Here is a 15,664-nt window from a genome sequence, read left to right on the forward strand (position 1 = left end):
TGTTTCATTATGAACAGGTATATCCATGTCAGTGTTGGATTCATAAATGCATTAGGTCTATCTAAGTTCTATCTCTAGTGTCACATTTGAGTTATAAATACTGTATTAATCAGGTAGTTGTGATAGATAGATAGATAGATAGATAGATAGATAGATAGATAGATAGATAGATAGATAGATAGATAGATAGATAGATAGATAGATAGATAGACTTTATTGATACCATAAGGGAAATTCTTGTGTTATATATACGTACATACGCACATGCATACTTCAGCACAAATAAGATGATCCTGAATTTGTTGCATGTTGTTCAATGCATTTATCTGAAGCTGTATATGATAGAATATCTGATAACTGGTGTTAGTTAAATCCAAATCATTGTTCCATATTTTTTATGAACAACTCACAATGCATCGTACTTCACACAGTCAGATTTGCTAACATTACACACATTAAGCCTTAGTGATGTGAGTTAATAGTGAAGCAGCTACCTAAAAGAAAAAGCCAACAAAAGCCATGTAATGCCCAGGGAATTCACTAACACCCAAGTGGTAAAAGACGCAGCACACCCTTCCACCCTGCAATGAAGCCCTAACATCAGACACACTCCACCCCCCCGACCCACCCCCAGTCCCTTTTCTCACATCACAGCTTGTCATCTTTTAACTAAATCCCAAATGACCATTTCCTCACACATCAGATCAAAGGACGTGACGACGGGGAGGACCGGCCTACACGTCAGGACAAGACATGGAGACTGCAGGGGGTCAGGAGTTCTACTTGCAAAGTAAAAAAACACCACAAACTACAGCACATAACGAACTATATACCACATAGCTGGTGATCTGATCTGATATTTACAACAAATAAAGAAAGAAAGAAAAAGAAAACTAACAAATGATTACTCTGCTGATTCACAGCCATGTCAACTGTATGGATCTGTAAATAGTTAAGTACATGCTTATAAGCTTAATTTATTAAATATTTGTTAGGTGACATTACTAATGTAACAGTAAATATGTGATGTGAATATGTAAATCTAAACACACTGAGATAATAATCTCACATTTGTGTTATAAAAAATAAAAGGAAACAACTGGACTAAAAAAATTTTTACGTGTTTATTATAACAATAGAATATAATATAGATAATAGTTTTTTAATATTATTATAATGATATTAAAATAATTGTATACAAATATTTATGTAAATAAATACAAATAAAACTAAATATTATTTATTTGTTGGTAAATAAACAAAAAGTATTTGCAACAAACAAACAAACAAACAAATAAATACATTTTTGTTCAGGATTCAAATAGCTATAGCTTTTGATTACTTACTAAAAATTACTTTGCTAAATGGCTAAACAAACAAACAAAGAAACAGATAAACAAACTACGACAGACACTGAAAAAATTCAATTATTAAATATTTTAAATATGTATTCATTCGGAATTTATGTATTTATGTATTAAATATGTATTCAATCTCCATTTCGTGTTTTTCAACTGAAAGACATTTCTGCAAAATAAATAAATAAATAAATAATAAAATTAAATTGAAATAAAATTAATTAAATAAATAAATAAAAATAAATAAATAAATACATTTTTTAAAGAAATTTAATAAATAAATAAACTACATCTAGAACATACGCACTGGTTGAATCCCAAATACGTTATTGCTTCCTTTCAAAGTGAACTATGTAGGGCGTATCTAAGACGTAGTTCAAGCCCTTCGTAGAGCACTCCATATTGCATTAATCTCCATTTGAAACGCGTCACGCCGTAGCTCGACGTTGCGTATGACGCATGGTCGTAAGGACGTGCCCAAGCTTCCTGGTTGTCGCTTGACGCAATCAGCTGTAAGTGCAGCTCGAGTCGTGTTGATGAGTCGAGCCGAAAGGATCAGAGCCGGCGGGGGGAATAAAATCTTCACTCCTGCGTGTTAGGTTTATGTTGGATGAAACGTTTCAAGGTAAGGTTGTTAATCTAACGAGTCTAATACGTTTTATAAGTTGGTCAGCTATACGAATGCGCTAGCTGAGCGGCTAACTAGCACCAGCTAACGTTGAAGGGGACTCGCGCAGAAAGTGCGACGTCAGGGAGTATGTTAAAGCGAAGACACGTCTTTAAAAAAAATAATAGTACGAATGTATTTATTGATCTATTTTGAGTATTTTCTATCTTTAGCAGTGATATTATGACCTCTTCCTGGATAGTAATCCTATTACGCAATCAAGTATGCATGCTATTTATATCGACGGTATGATAAATGCTTGCACGTAATGTTGATGCACTGCCTCTAAAGCACTGGTGCGTTTCTGATCATTGCATGCCGCTATTGGTGTAATTATTTCATAAACATGCATATTTGCTTTCTATAGCCTATCCTGAGTCCACTCTTGTGCCCTGAGTAGAGGACAGCATGGCCAGCGCCTCTCCTCATCCCTCTCAGCCTCAGCCTCAAGCTCAGCCTCAGCCTCAGACCCAGTCATCCAGCTCTTCGGCGACAGACAGCGCAGGGACCGGCTCCAGTACCCAGACACAGGGAGAGACCGGCAGCCAGGACAGCACGTTTGAGTGTAACATCTGCTTGGACACTTCCAAGGACGCAGTAATAAGCTTATGTGGCCATCTCTTTTGGTAAGCGTATACATACGCAGATGTCTGATCTGTGACGTGTTAAAGCACTCATAATAACTGTGATATTAACCGTTTCTCTTTCCGATTGCACCCACGCCGTGATTTCTGCTGCACAGCTGGCCTTGCTTGCATCAGGTACGTTTTCTGTCAGCGTCTTTTATAGACAAAACTGGATCTGTCACTTGTTGGGCTCTAATCCATTCTTGTTTTGGTTGCAGTGGTTGGAAACGAGGCCAAACAGACAGGTGTGTCCGGTATGTAAAGCAGGTATCAGCAGAGATAAAGTGATCCCCCTGTATGGACGAGGCAGCACGGGTCAGCAGGATCCCAGGTGAGTATTCACGATGAGCAATAAATGAAGAGAATTATTTCGCATGCATTCATCTAATGTCCTCCTTTTGGGATTTCAGAGAGAGAACTCCTCCCAGACCACAAGGCCAGAGACCCGAGCCTGAAAATCGTGGCGTAAGTGCACTTACTACTGATTTAAAAACATGTCCTCCTGTAAAATCAGTGCCAGAGAGTGACGCACTTCCTGTGTTTATTCTTGTTTAACAATTCGACACGCGAGCTCAGTCGTCAGGTTTGCGTGCGCAGCTTTGCAACACCTCAGGCCAGGTTGCGCTAGCCGCATGTGATGAAACTATTACATGGGGAAGGCAGTTAGTGTAATGCCAGTGTGTAAGTAATTCATTAGTAAAAAAACGCCGTCCCCCAAAGGGACTCATTAACAGGCGTCTCCTAAGAGAGCGGTGGGAAAGCGGCTTTTGTCGCCCTCTCAGGTAATGACAACACCCGGCGTTTGAGGTTGCATCACGTTTCTTTTGTCTTGAAGGCTTTTGTAAGCCATTTCTTTTAAGCTATAGCAGAATTGAATAAATAAGGATCACTGTAAAGTGGGAAACCTTAAATTAGTGGCAATAACTACAATTCTGAATGCAAAAGTTTGCTTTCTCCATGATGATGTTTTATAAAAGGAAGAAAAGGAAGTGTATTGGATTTCAAAATGTATCTAAAACAACCAGAAGCACAATGTGTTAAAAAAAAATAAATAACAGATAATGATATATTTTATTCTATTATAGACTATTCTATTTTTTTGATAATGAAGGAAAATCTGTACAAGGCTAAAGTGGTTGTTTATTTATACACAGACTAGAATAGAAATATAAAAGATACCAAGTCAAATTAACACACACATATATATATATATATATATATATATATACACACCAATCAGCCATAACACTGTGAGCAGTGAGAGGTGAAGTGAATAAGACTGATGATCTCCTCATCATGGCACCTGTTAGTGGGTGGGATATATTAGGCAGCAGGTGAACATTTTGTCCTCAAAGCTGATGTTAGAAGCAGAAAAAATGGACAAGTGTAAGGATTTGAGTGAGTTTGATGAAGGGCAAAATTGTGACAGCTAGACCACTGGATCAGAGCATCTCCAAAACTGCAGCTCTTGTGGGGTGTTCCCGGTCTGCAGTGGTCAGTATCTATTAAAAGTGGTCCAAGGAAGGAACAGTGGTGAACCAGTGACAGGGTCATGGGCGGTCGAGGCTCATTGATGCACGTGGGGAGTGAAGGCTGGCCCGTGTGATCCGATCCAACAGACGAGCTACTGTTGCTCAAATTGCTGAAAAAGTTAATGCTGTTGATAAAGTTAATGTTAAGAAAGGGGTCAGAATACACAGTGCAGGACGGGGCAGGGCTGTTTTGGCAGCAAAAGGGATATTAGGCAGGTGGTCATAATGTTATGCCTGGTTGGTGTGTATATATAAAATTTAAATTGAACCTAACTCTATTTTTAAGTTGAACTTTTTATACTATTTATTCATCATGTAACAGCTTCTCAAACTCGAACTGAACATTGCCTTGAATATAATAGTTTTAAATGTACTTAAAGCACATAAAGACGCTCACACACACATCTCTAGTATGTGTTCTAATTACTTAGTGAATCTGCTTCCTCATTTGCTCAGATCGGTCTTCATGTTTCAGGGGTTCCAAGGTTTCGGTTTTGGAGATGGCGGCTTTCAGATGTCCTTCGGTATTGGAGCGTTTCCTTTTGGAATATTTGCCACAGCGTTCAACATCAACGACGGAAGACCACCGCCAGGTACGACACCGATTCCACTGAATCACTCGTTTAACATCGGTAAACACAATAACGCTGGACATTTGGACAAAACTCTTTTTTTTCATCAGTGATATGTCATATTTGAGCTAAAAGGTGTCACGGCAAATCTATCAGTTAAAATCTCTCAAAGTCGCCATGGTTATAGCTGGTCAAATCACTCCGTTTAATCAATTTGTATATAATATTGATGCACAGTCAGCTCAGTTATTTGTTTTAAAAATGACATTTAATTTTCATTTGTCAGCGAAGCCTGGCCCGTGTGATCCGATCCAACAGATAAGCTACTGTTGCTCAAGTTGCTGAAGAAGTTAATGCTGGTTCTGATAGAAAGGGGTCAGAATACACCGTGCAGGACGGGTCAGGGCTGTTTTGACAGCAAGAGAAAAACCACCACGATATTATGCAGGTGGTCATAATGTTATGGCTGGTCTGTATACATTCTTGCGCGACTAAATAGCTTAACCTTTTGCACATACTGTATTATTTGCTTCTTTTTTTTTTATAATTTTTAGACAGTTTGCTTATACTTATTTTAACTAACCTAAATGTTTTAATTTAGAGTGTGACCGAACTACAGAACTACTTCATTTGATTGTGCCACATCCATAACACTGATAAACAATCCTTATCCTGACCCAACAATATTTTAAGACTTGACCTCATGCTGAGCCCATGCAGTGACTTGTTGCTAAAGAGATGCAAACTTTTGCACTCATCTGTATCCTTTATTGAAACTCAATGTGTTGTGGGAGAGCGTATATTTGCAGTTGCACTCTTAAGAGTGTAAGAGAACAAAGCCAATGAAATTAGGACACAAATGATGGAAATTTTGGGAGATCTTTCCCTTCGTCTCTTGGCGGTTTTGTTCCTCCGGTCAGCTTTATACCGCAGTATACCTGCGTGCTGTTGGATTCTCCGTTCTGATTGGTCAAAAGGTGTTGATTAGTTTTCTAAAGTGACCGCTATAGTAATTCCCATCGTAGGTTTATACTAAACATCGTTTGCTTGAATACATCATTGTTTCTATAGTAACACACATGTTGATTATTTTCCTACTTCAGCACAACACCTGAAGTTATTATTGGGTGCAGACATGCTGGAGAAATCTCAGTGTATCTGCAACATGGAATAAAGAAACCTGTAAAAATCATATCACAGCATGATTTCCTTTGTCTTTACAGCAGCTCCGGGAACACCACAGCACATGGATGAGCAGTTCCTGTCCCGCCTCTTCCTGTTTGTGGCACTCGTCATAATGTTTTGGCTTCTCATCGCGTAAACAGTTAGGATCTGGTCAGGATGTGATAACAGCGCCTTCTTCGTGGACCTGATGGTTAAGCCACAGACAGTGATTACTGAAGTTTCACTAATGGAAACGTTTAATTTCTTCCCCCCATTACGCCGTTGGACCTGCGCTTGGTTTTATAAACGGTTTGTTTTTATGCTTTGAAGGATGTGCACGATGACGCGTGTGACATGACTGCATGTCGGCTGTGATTTTGATACTTGTAAATTGTCATTTCTCGGAATGTTTTTCAGCCCTTCTCGATTTTTTCCCCCCACACGTGTACATTTAAATAAAAGTCTTATTTCTCTTACGATCTCTTGGTGTTATTTTCAGCAGTTGGATCGCAAAATTAAATAAGGAACAGCATGTGCTATTACTGGAAAATAAATCAGTGATGGTCACTGTGGACATGGTTACTGTTTTTCTACAATAACAGCTGGTCCAGAATTGTTTTATTCCTCTTATACCACACACATTACAATAATTTAATAAAGAAAGTCATACTTTTCTCCCATATCTAGTAAGACTGAATGATGTAAAATGTCTGGGACAAGTTAAATCATCTCTTATGTTAGAACTTGATCATATTTAATTTCATAAAATATTTGATAGTTTTTTTTGGGTACAGCTACAAGCTGTTCTACTGTATGACCAGCAGATGGTGCAAGAACTAACAAAACCATATGAAGTGCATAAAAAGAGTCAATATTTTTGTATTAGTGTAAAGAAGAGAGGATTTAAAGGACAGCTAAAAAAGAGTTTAAAAAATTATATAAATGTCTAAAAGAAATAAAAAAAGAGGTTATCGTAGGACTACAAAAATAGCCATAAATAAAAATATAACTATTTTAATTAGCATGCTTATTACATGAGTTTCCTAATATTTGCAAGCTATTTTATATTTTAAGCTGTATTGTGTTTGACTATTATTCCCATACTCCAAACCATACACAATACACAAACTTCATAATTGCTCATTTTTTATCGTCAGACTAAACAAGGGAGTAGTGGCTCAAGAAGCAAAATAATATCGAGGAGACACAGCCCAGGCCGCCCGTCTCTACTGTGTTTCCTGTTCATTAGAAAAAGATTAGAGGTCTGAGCCATGTTGATTCAATACCAAAAAATCGTATTAGCACTGAGTCGGACGAGCTTAATGTTCATTAGTGTGTAATATCCAGTTTGAAAAAGCATCATAATAGTCTTCTCAGAGGAAGGACACTAAATCACTCGTCTATCTCTATGTTATTGTCTTCTCTGTCTCATCTGTAGCTGAACGTATTTCAGAGGTTTTTTCTTTATCCGTCTGTCCTCTGTTCTCATCAGCGAGGTCACAGGCAGCGTTGTAGAAGGCCGACTGCTGGAGGTTGATCCGGTGCATTTCCTGCTCATGGGCCCTCTGCTGCTGCTGCATCTTCAATTTCAGGCTCCTAGAGTCAGAGTATTTACTGTTAACTAAAACACTTCATCATCAGGATGATAACATTAATGAAAGTGTCGCCTAATAACATTAATAAGACAATAATAAGAGTGTCGCCGAATAGCATTAATAAGACATTAATAAGAGCTTTGCCTGATAACATTAATAAGACATTAATAAGACATTAATAAGAGCATCACCTAATAACATTAATAATTCATTAATAAGAACGTCACCTAATAACATTAATAAGACATTAATAAGAGTGTCACCTAATAACATTAAGCCCATAATAAGACATTAATAAAATTACTCCTTCCACTTACTTCATATAGAAGTAGATGACAGCTATTCCTCCTCCCATCACGATGATGATCAGCATGAGAAGAGCCGCTATCGTGTAGCCTGCGGAGAGAACAGCAGTAAACTTTGAAAGAGTCAGGTACAGATCCTGAAACTATTTCATCTATCACTTAGATGTATGTATGTACGCATGTATATAAATCTGTTACTTAAATCGAGAAATCAATAGATATACCCAGAGCTCCGGGGTCATTTTTCTTCCTGGGTCTAAGGTTCGGTCTCCTACTCAAGCCAGGGCCGAGTTTCACCGCAACGCTCTCGCTGAGTGCTGGACGGACATTTGGAGGCTTTGTCCGTTCTGTAAATTAGTCAGACATACAGCAGAAAAATGGCTAAGCGCTTGAGCTTGGTTCCTGGTCCTTTTTAAGTGCTAACTAGAATTAACACTTATTATGTATACTACAGTGCAGTTAAAGGCTTTACTTCATTTTTCTAACAATAGTCCCGCTTCAAACAGGTTAATATTCTCACTGTATGTGTCGTGATATAAAAATTCAAGGAGAAATCATTCGTCAGAAGACTAACACTCAGCTGTCTGTGTACCTGTATACTTTATATACCTTGACATGTCTCTAAGATGCAGTCTTGTCTCTTAACGCCCTCTCCCTCTGCTTCTACAAAACACCATGGCTTGTCAGAGGCATCTGGGTTTCGGCAGTAGCTGTGATCCCATTCTCCTGAGTCAGATATAAATAGTATGTTTTATAGTCAGGATTTGTAGCACGCTGCCTCAAAAGGGCAGCAAACATCCTAAAGGACCCTTCTCACACTAGACATCACTTATTTCAACTGCTGCCCTCTGGCAAACGGTTCAGGTCCATCACTTCACGAACCAGTAGACTTAAGAACAGCTTCTACCCCAGCACCATACAGGAGCTAAATGCTGCTGGTTTGTGAACATACACACTCATGCACATAAACTCAAGGATCGCAAAAAATCTGAGCCAGGATTTTTCTAAACACAAAACTTTTAGGACACCCCTCCAAATCACTGAGTTCAGGTGTTGTGTTTCAGAGGTTGGGCTCGGCCTCTTAGCTCCAGTGAAAGGAACTCTTAATGCTTCAGCTTCATACCAAGACATTTTGGACAATTTCATGCTCCCAACTTTGTGGGAACAGTTTGGGGATGACCCCTTCCTGTTCCAACATGACTGTACACCAGTGACCAAAGCAAGGTCCATAAAGACATGGATGATTGAGTTTGGTGTGGAGGAACATGACTGGCCTGCACAGGGTCCTGACCTGATAGAACACCTTTGGGATGAATTAGAGTAGAGACTTGCCTTCTCTCTTCTCGTCTTCTAACATCAGTGCCTGACCTCACAAATATGCTTCTAGAGGAACGGTCAAAAATTCCCATAAACACACTCCTAAACCCTGTGGAAAGCCTTCCCAGAGAAGTTGAAGCTGTTATAGCTGCAAAGGGCGGGACAACTCCATATTACATTCATGTGCATGTAAAGGCAGACGTCCCAGTTTTGGCCCGGCTCACAGTCTCCGCTGTAATTTATCCCAAAGGTGTTCTATGGGGTTGAGGTCAGGACTCTGTGCAGTCAAGTTCCTCCACACCAAACTCACTCATCCATGTCTTTATGGACCTTGCTTTGGTCACTGGTGTGCAGTCATGTTGGAACAGGAAGGGGTCATCCCCAAACAGTTCCCACAAAGAGCATGAAATTGTCCAAAATGTCTTGGTATGAAGCTGAACCATTAAGAGTTCCTGTCACTGGAACTAAGGGTCCGAGTCCAACCCCCTGAAAAACAACACCTGAATTCATTGATTTGAAGGGGTGTCCCTTTTTGGTAATATAGTGTATCTCAGTATGTTTACATTCAGCTGGACTTCACATTACTTGACATGTTTACATCCCGTGACACTTTAATACCCTCTTATTATATGCAATCCCTATGTTCAACTGTTGTGCAATAACTAATTTATATCTATATAAATATTATTTACATACTTATTTATAGCGTATACATCATTACAATAATCACCTTATTTATCACTATAGCCTTGACTGCATTTTTTTATTTTATTTCATTATTTCATTTGTAAAAACAGATGTATAGTTTGCACCACATTATAAGAGAATTGCACCGCAAGGACTACTCTAATTTTGCTATACTCCGGATAGTGACAATAAAAGAATCTTGAATCTGTATACCAACCTTCCCACTGATCAATACAGCATGGCAGGACGAGTGCAACAGCACACTTCATACACAAAAACGTGGAATATCTACATAAGTTGCTTCTCTGAATGTCACACAGGGGTGCTAACTTGGCATTTGGGGCCTGTTGTGTTCATATTGTGCTGCACACACTTGGTGAAGCTTGGTGAGATGAGCGTGTTGACTTTAGGTACAGTGAAATAGCATCTCCTCAACCTCATAAAACACCAGCAAGTTCTCAGGTCTAGTTTTCAGTCGCCCGTGGCAGCAATTCATGATTCACGTTACACTAGCGAACAAAAGAAAAATAGTAAAAGTCATTTACCTGGGTCAGAGTTCAGGTGGATGCTCAGGTTGTACACGATGCTTATATTTAACCAGTTTAAACAGCTCTGTCCCGAGGAGCTGATCTGTTTATCCCCCTTATATGAGGTTCCAGTTAGTTCAATGCACTCTAGAGGATGAAGTAATGACTGTAAGATAACGTCACAATTGTGTAACATAAAAAAAGAGTATGTATTAGGTAAATTCAGTCCAAATGTTGGCATCCACGAATGTATTTAAAGGAAAAAAACAATTCCTAGATTTCCTGTAACAAGACAACGATATCCTCGGATGAAATTTGTGAAGAGATTCCTATTATTCTGTCCAGTTTAAAATTGCATTTATAACTGAGTATATTAAATAAATGTTTACTTTTTTTTTTTTTTTTTTTTACTATTTTCACTTTGTTTATTTTGTACTTTTGAAAGAATTCCCAATTATTGGTGCTTTCAAAGGTAAACCTATAACATTCAGGTTTCTGACACAGGAAAGTTGCCAGGTTTAGTCGTAGCATTTTCTTTTCTCTTAAATAAACAGGAAAAATTGTTTTGAGAAGGCGTTTCGTCGTGACCTGTCCACTTCTGGGTAGATATTATGACGGAGAGGATGTTTCTCAAGAGAAGTTTTCTGAGGATATTAATATCGCCATCATTAAATATCACATTTAGAGAATATTACCCAATATATATGTTTTTTTTTCTTTACTTCTGGTAGCTTAACATCTTATTACAAGTCTGGAAACTAATTACAAACTGCATTTCGCATTAATATAAAGAATTATGATAAAGATCTCCATGGTAAGCATGCTACATGTTAATAAAATGAGTAAATCCACTACAAATCGATGATGTCAATAAATCATGTAAAAAAACTATGAACCAATAAACTTTTATGGAGAATGATAAACTACAAAACACTTTAAAATGTGTGACTACTATTTTAACCTTAAAACGTTTTATATTATAGGTATTCCAGGAAAAATATCTGTCAGAGTATGTACACCCTTAAATATACTACTTCAGTACTAAAGAATGAGTTTATGCTTTAAAAAAATCCGTTTTAATCTGAATTTTTAAAACCATACGTTGCTAATATTCTCCACAACACTACTCGATAGTTTAAGGTCTATTAAACACCGTAACTAACGCACTTTATATCTATGAGACTTACCGCGAATGGCTGACGCTCCAGCAGCGAGTATCAAAACCATGCACGCGCATCCACGTGGGATCATTTTATTTATTTATTTTTTTTAATTAATTTTCAAACCGCACGAGCAACGACCGTTAAAAACCGCCAACCGTCATTTTTAATATAAGGAATATCAGTGAGTCTTAGCGTCGTACAAGAGGCACTCAGTACTGTAGTATTCGCCTCCTCTTTCTTAATGAAGAGGTGCCAAAAAGTGTAGGGTCATGAAAAAATTCTCCCCCTGAGAAAGATATTATTCCCTTATTTCTTCTGACCAACTGATGGCGCCAAATACAATTCTTTAAACGGCTTCTGGTCACCCAAAGACTACGTTCATAGCATTTATGTGGCTGCTTTTTCCTTGTTCATAATTGAAGCTAATTTTGGGGGGAGATGTCAAAATGTAAAGTTAACCTTTTGAGGAGTCACAAACAAATAAAAAAACAACAACACCCAAAGCCCAAAACTGAGGAAAAAAGATTGTTAAAATAAAAATTGTTTATAATATTATTTCTGTTTTATGTTTTCAGTTTTAGCAGTGTTTACACCATTATTAGCTAGCAAACTGGGATTGCTAACTAGCTAGTTATAATTTTCCAGCAAACTAGCTTAGGTAAGACATCCTGAGGTAAATTACTACTACTACTACTAATAATAATAATAATATTTGAAAGGAAAGCTATCTAACAATGATGTACATTTTCATTCTCAAAACGCATTGAATCCTGCTTTTTACATTTTATTTTCAGTTTTTATATATTACAATTAAAAAATTACAACTTATTAGAAATCATTTCCTTTTTCTGGAGTCAAAACTACTAAAAATTTTGCAGTGCATGTAAGCAAGTCTCTCAGCAAGGGAGCGTCGAAGAAGCGGGAACCATTCCCAATGTGCCACCTCCACTACTGTATACCCTGCCAAAGCTAACTGCCTCCTCTTCATCGCATACAGCCCTGTTAACCGTTGTGTCCTGTAACAATAATGGTTTCTACTGGTCACTTGAACCGCAAGCCGAGTAACAGCTGGCACTGAGGTAGCATGGCCGGGAATGGAAGGATGCTCCTGTGGCTTGGTAATAGCATGCAGGAGGCCATCAGTCAGGTCAACTCCCACACTCAGAATACTTTCTCTTTTGGTAGATGCCTCCACAGGATGCAGAATTGGTTGCTGACGGGACATAGACGTTGATATGGCTGGTTTCTTGCCACTAGTCAGCTGTATCAACAGATCATCGGTCAGGGTTACTCCTGTGTGCATTTCTTTCCAATTCAGAAGCCAAAAGGATTCCTTATCTGTATTATATTGGCTGTGATAGTTCTCAGCTGCAACAGGCAAAGGATTTCCACTGGGATCCAAGTGAACTTCAAGGTCAATTGAGCGCATATGTGGTAGGATCATTCGCTTGTGTACGTATAACTTTCCTCCCAGCAGTTCCTGGAGAACAGACTCTGCCTCAAGAACCTCTGGTTTCCGACACAGTTCAGACTGGGCAAAATCCCATAGCTGTTTAGTGACCTCCACCTGGACAGAGGGATTCATCCGTGGCCCGGTCCAGCCAGGTAGCTCAATCGCCACCGTTCCATCGAGAGTGAAGAGATCCTTTTTCATATCTATCAATCCTGTGACATGGGTTGTGAATTCGGGGCTTAAAGCCAAACTCAGCAAATCATGAGGGAACTGACCTACAAACGCCAAGCCAAGCAGGGCTGTCAGGAGGTGTTCAGGGTAGCTGCGGAATTCGGACTCTCTGTCACGCAGGGCTTCTGTGAGTCGAGGGTGAAAGCTGGGGCACTGGCTGGGAAGGATACCCAGGTTGCCAAACGCCCACAGAAGCTTAGCAGCATCTTTGCTCCTGTATTGAGATGGTACTTGGGGTAGGTGTTTTGCTACAGCCAGGAGGACACGGTCATCACGGTAGTGCAGTGAAGAGCAGGTCAAAGCGATGTGCATTAAGCCCTGGATGGCCATCTGTGGAGCACGGCGGGGCACTTCAGAGCTGAGTATCTCCAACCAAGGGAGGTGGTCCAGGTGGCTGAATCTCATTAATTTCATCACATTCACAATGCCAAAGTCACTAATTTCCTTAACTACAACACAGGCTCGGTCCACAAGCCTGCGCAATGCTCTCTCTGAGAGTGAATTCTGAGTTTTAAACAGACCCAAGCAAACAGCACCCACTTCTTCACCCTTCAGATCTTCTAGATGCCGCATTATAATACCTTCTATACACTGAAGGACAAATGCAGGACACTGTCTGCTTTCACCTAGTATATACACAAACTGGACCAGCTCCGGTGGACCCATCTGGTTAAAATGCTTGCTCATGCAGTCGCACAATTTCTCTATGTACTGCGGGACTGAGCGTCCGAGGCACCGCCACAGGTCAGCTACGAGTAGAAGCTGGTGTAGCTCCATCTCACTGGTCCGGCGGCTGAATTCAGCTTCGTACAATTCCAGTATGTTGTGGTGGTGAGACAGTCCCAGTCGCACAAAGGCACATAAAACCTCAATCAGCTGCAGATGCGTGAAGTTTTCCAGGTTCTCCACACTGTAGCGCAGCAGCGTGGAGAACCGCGTGTTGCCTCTGATTATCACAGTCTGTTCGGGTTCCAAGCGGCCAAGTTCGCAGATAAAATGAGCTACATTTGAGGCATCAATGTTTTTCATCAAGGCAGCTTTATGAAGCAGTAACAAGCCGTCTTTGTTCTGAATAGCAGGTGGACGCTGAGACACGTCGTAGGTCATCATGCTGTACTCAGGCCTACATCTCTGAAAGGCACGTGTGTCCCTTTTTAAATACGTGGATCCATCATCTTTAGGTGAATAAAATTTATTCCCTTTCTCAGCGACATCTCGATTAAAAGCAAAACCGAGCTGGTCGTTTTTTGAGATGGATAATTTGCGCGACGGACCAATCATATAGTGACTACTTTGCTGTCTGAACCCAGCACTTGGGACCGCCTGCGATGTTTCTTGTCTCTCTGAACCTCTCTGGACGGCAGAGCGCTCTGCTCTGGATTGGTAGTAAGCAGAGGGATTGTACACCAGCGAGCAGCCCTGGACAGTTTCTGTACTCTGTGGCTCTTGGCTCTTTTCCTCCTTCTGGACATTTCCATGTTTCCTGTCTGAGGCGAGGTGTTGAGCTCTGTGCACTGGCCCACATGGTGAATGGGCGAATACACGCAGCGTAGCTGCCCCACGCCACAGTGACCGTGCAGACATCCACATCGAATTCTAAAGGGAAAAATGAAGATATGATCCATGTTTTCAATCTGAGACGATCCTTATACCAGTCACAACCAGATTTTAGATCATTTTAATTATGCATAAATTGATTTCTTCTAAAAATGCTAAAGGATATTCGAACTTCTTTAATGTCTTTGACAGCTTGCATCATAATAAGTGGCTTCATAATAACACTGGTTTTGGAAGACCATACCTGTCTTCTCATTTGCATCAAAGCTCATTAAAATAACTCATATCCTTCGAATTAAGACGATTTCAGTTAACCTTGTTCCCTCCCCAGTGCTTAGTTATCTATCTATCGCGGTGTCATCATTCATTCTGCTAATCATCGTAAACATATAGATAAATACAGATATACTTACTAAGCATGTATGTCTCGATCTGTCAAAGTGGCTCGCGCACAACAGAACACGGATCCATGTTAGACGAGGTCAGCTCGCGCTACATGTGCGCCTCCATGCATCAGGTCACGTGATACGGTGGCTGCTATTGGACAAACAGGCGGTGTGACGGGGGAATTTTTCACTTTTATTGCAAATTACATGTTTATTTCTGATGTTATGATATTTGAACGCAAATGAAGGCTATATTGTCAGAATAAATAACTCGGCTACAGAAGCGCTGTTTCAGTAAAATAGTAATTTTATGTGGGAAATTATAGATGAAATATGGAACCACTACTACAAATATAAAATATGGAATAAAATACTACAAAAATGACTACAAATATCGTATAAGCGAGCTGTAAAAGTGTTTAAATAATAATAACACGTCACTGCATACTACATGCAGAAATAATAATAAATTATTATTATTATTTTATTTTTTGGTATGTGGTGACTGCAGATCCTCATTATTA

At 39.4% G+C, this 15,664-nt stretch overlaps 2 protein-coding genes and 1 pseudogene across 3 annotated transcripts; 1 reads left to right on the top strand and 2 right to left on the bottom strand.

Annotated features, from left to right (window-relative positions):
- Positions 1-1,823: 1,823 nt before the first annotated feature.
- rnf185 (ring finger protein 185) lies at positions 1,824-6,395 on the top strand. 2 transcript variants are annotated; one of them, XM_058382650.1, is made up of 7 exons: positions 1,824-1,983; positions 2,393-2,651; positions 2,768-2,786; positions 2,870-2,982; positions 3,062-3,116; positions 4,659-4,776; positions 5,979-6,395. In XM_058382650.1, exons 2-7 carry the CDS (start codon positions 2,434-2,436, stop codon positions 6,074-6,076), a joined length of 621 nt encoding a protein of 206 aa, XP_058238633.1. In that variant the 5' UTR covers positions 1,824-1,983; positions 2,393-2,433; the 3' UTR covers positions 6,077-6,395. The 2 variants fall into 2 exon arrangements, with proteins under 2 accessions (XP_058238633.1, XP_058238634.1); XM_058382651.1 differs by having other exon boundaries at positions 5,982-6,395.
- Positions 6,396-6,963: 568 nt separating this feature from the next.
- On the bottom strand, positions 6,964-11,601 carry LOC131348071 (phosphoinositide-3-kinase-interacting protein 1-like; annotated as a pseudogene).
- A 101-nt stretch (positions 11,602-11,702) lies between these two features.
- On the bottom strand, positions 11,703-15,289 carry LOC131348068 (FAST kinase domain-containing protein 5, mitochondrial). The gene is made up of 2 exons (XM_058382644.1): positions 15,168-15,289; positions 11,703-14,793 (listed from the first exon to the last, which is right to left on the bottom strand). Exon 2 carries the CDS (start codon positions 14,785-14,787, stop codon positions 12,349-12,351), a length of 2,439 nt encoding a protein of 812 aa, XP_058238627.1. The 5' UTR covers positions 14,788-14,793; positions 15,168-15,289; the 3' UTR covers positions 11,703-12,348.
- Positions 15,290-15,664: the final 375 nt, after the last annotated feature.

Source organism: Hemibagrus wyckioides, linkage group LG28, assembly GCF_019097595.1.
Source record: "Hemibagrus wyckioides isolate EC202008001 linkage group LG28, SWU_Hwy_1.0, whole genome shotgun sequence".
Lineage (NCBI taxonomy): Eukaryota > Metazoa > Chordata > Actinopteri > Siluriformes > Bagridae > Hemibagrus > Hemibagrus wyckioides.

Bases quoted from the DNA above. Each gene is read 5' to 3' on its own strand.
- rnf185 (XM_058382650.1), top strand. From the start codon at position 2,434: ATGGCCAGCGCCTCTCCTCATCCCTCTCAGCCTCAGCCTCAAGCTCAG. The intron at 2,983-3,061 runs GTGAGTATTCAC...TTGGGATTTCAG, and splicing joins ACGGGTCAGCAGGATCCCAG to AGAGAGAACTCCTCCCAGAC. The intron at 3,117-4,658 runs GTAAGTGCACTT...TTCATGTTTCAG, and splicing joins CCGAGCCTGAAAATCGTGGC to GGGTTCCAAGGTTTCGGTTT.
- LOC131348068 (XM_058382644.1), bottom strand. From the start codon at position 14,787: ATGTGGATGTCTGCACGGTCACTGTGGCGTGGGGCAGCTACGCTGCGT.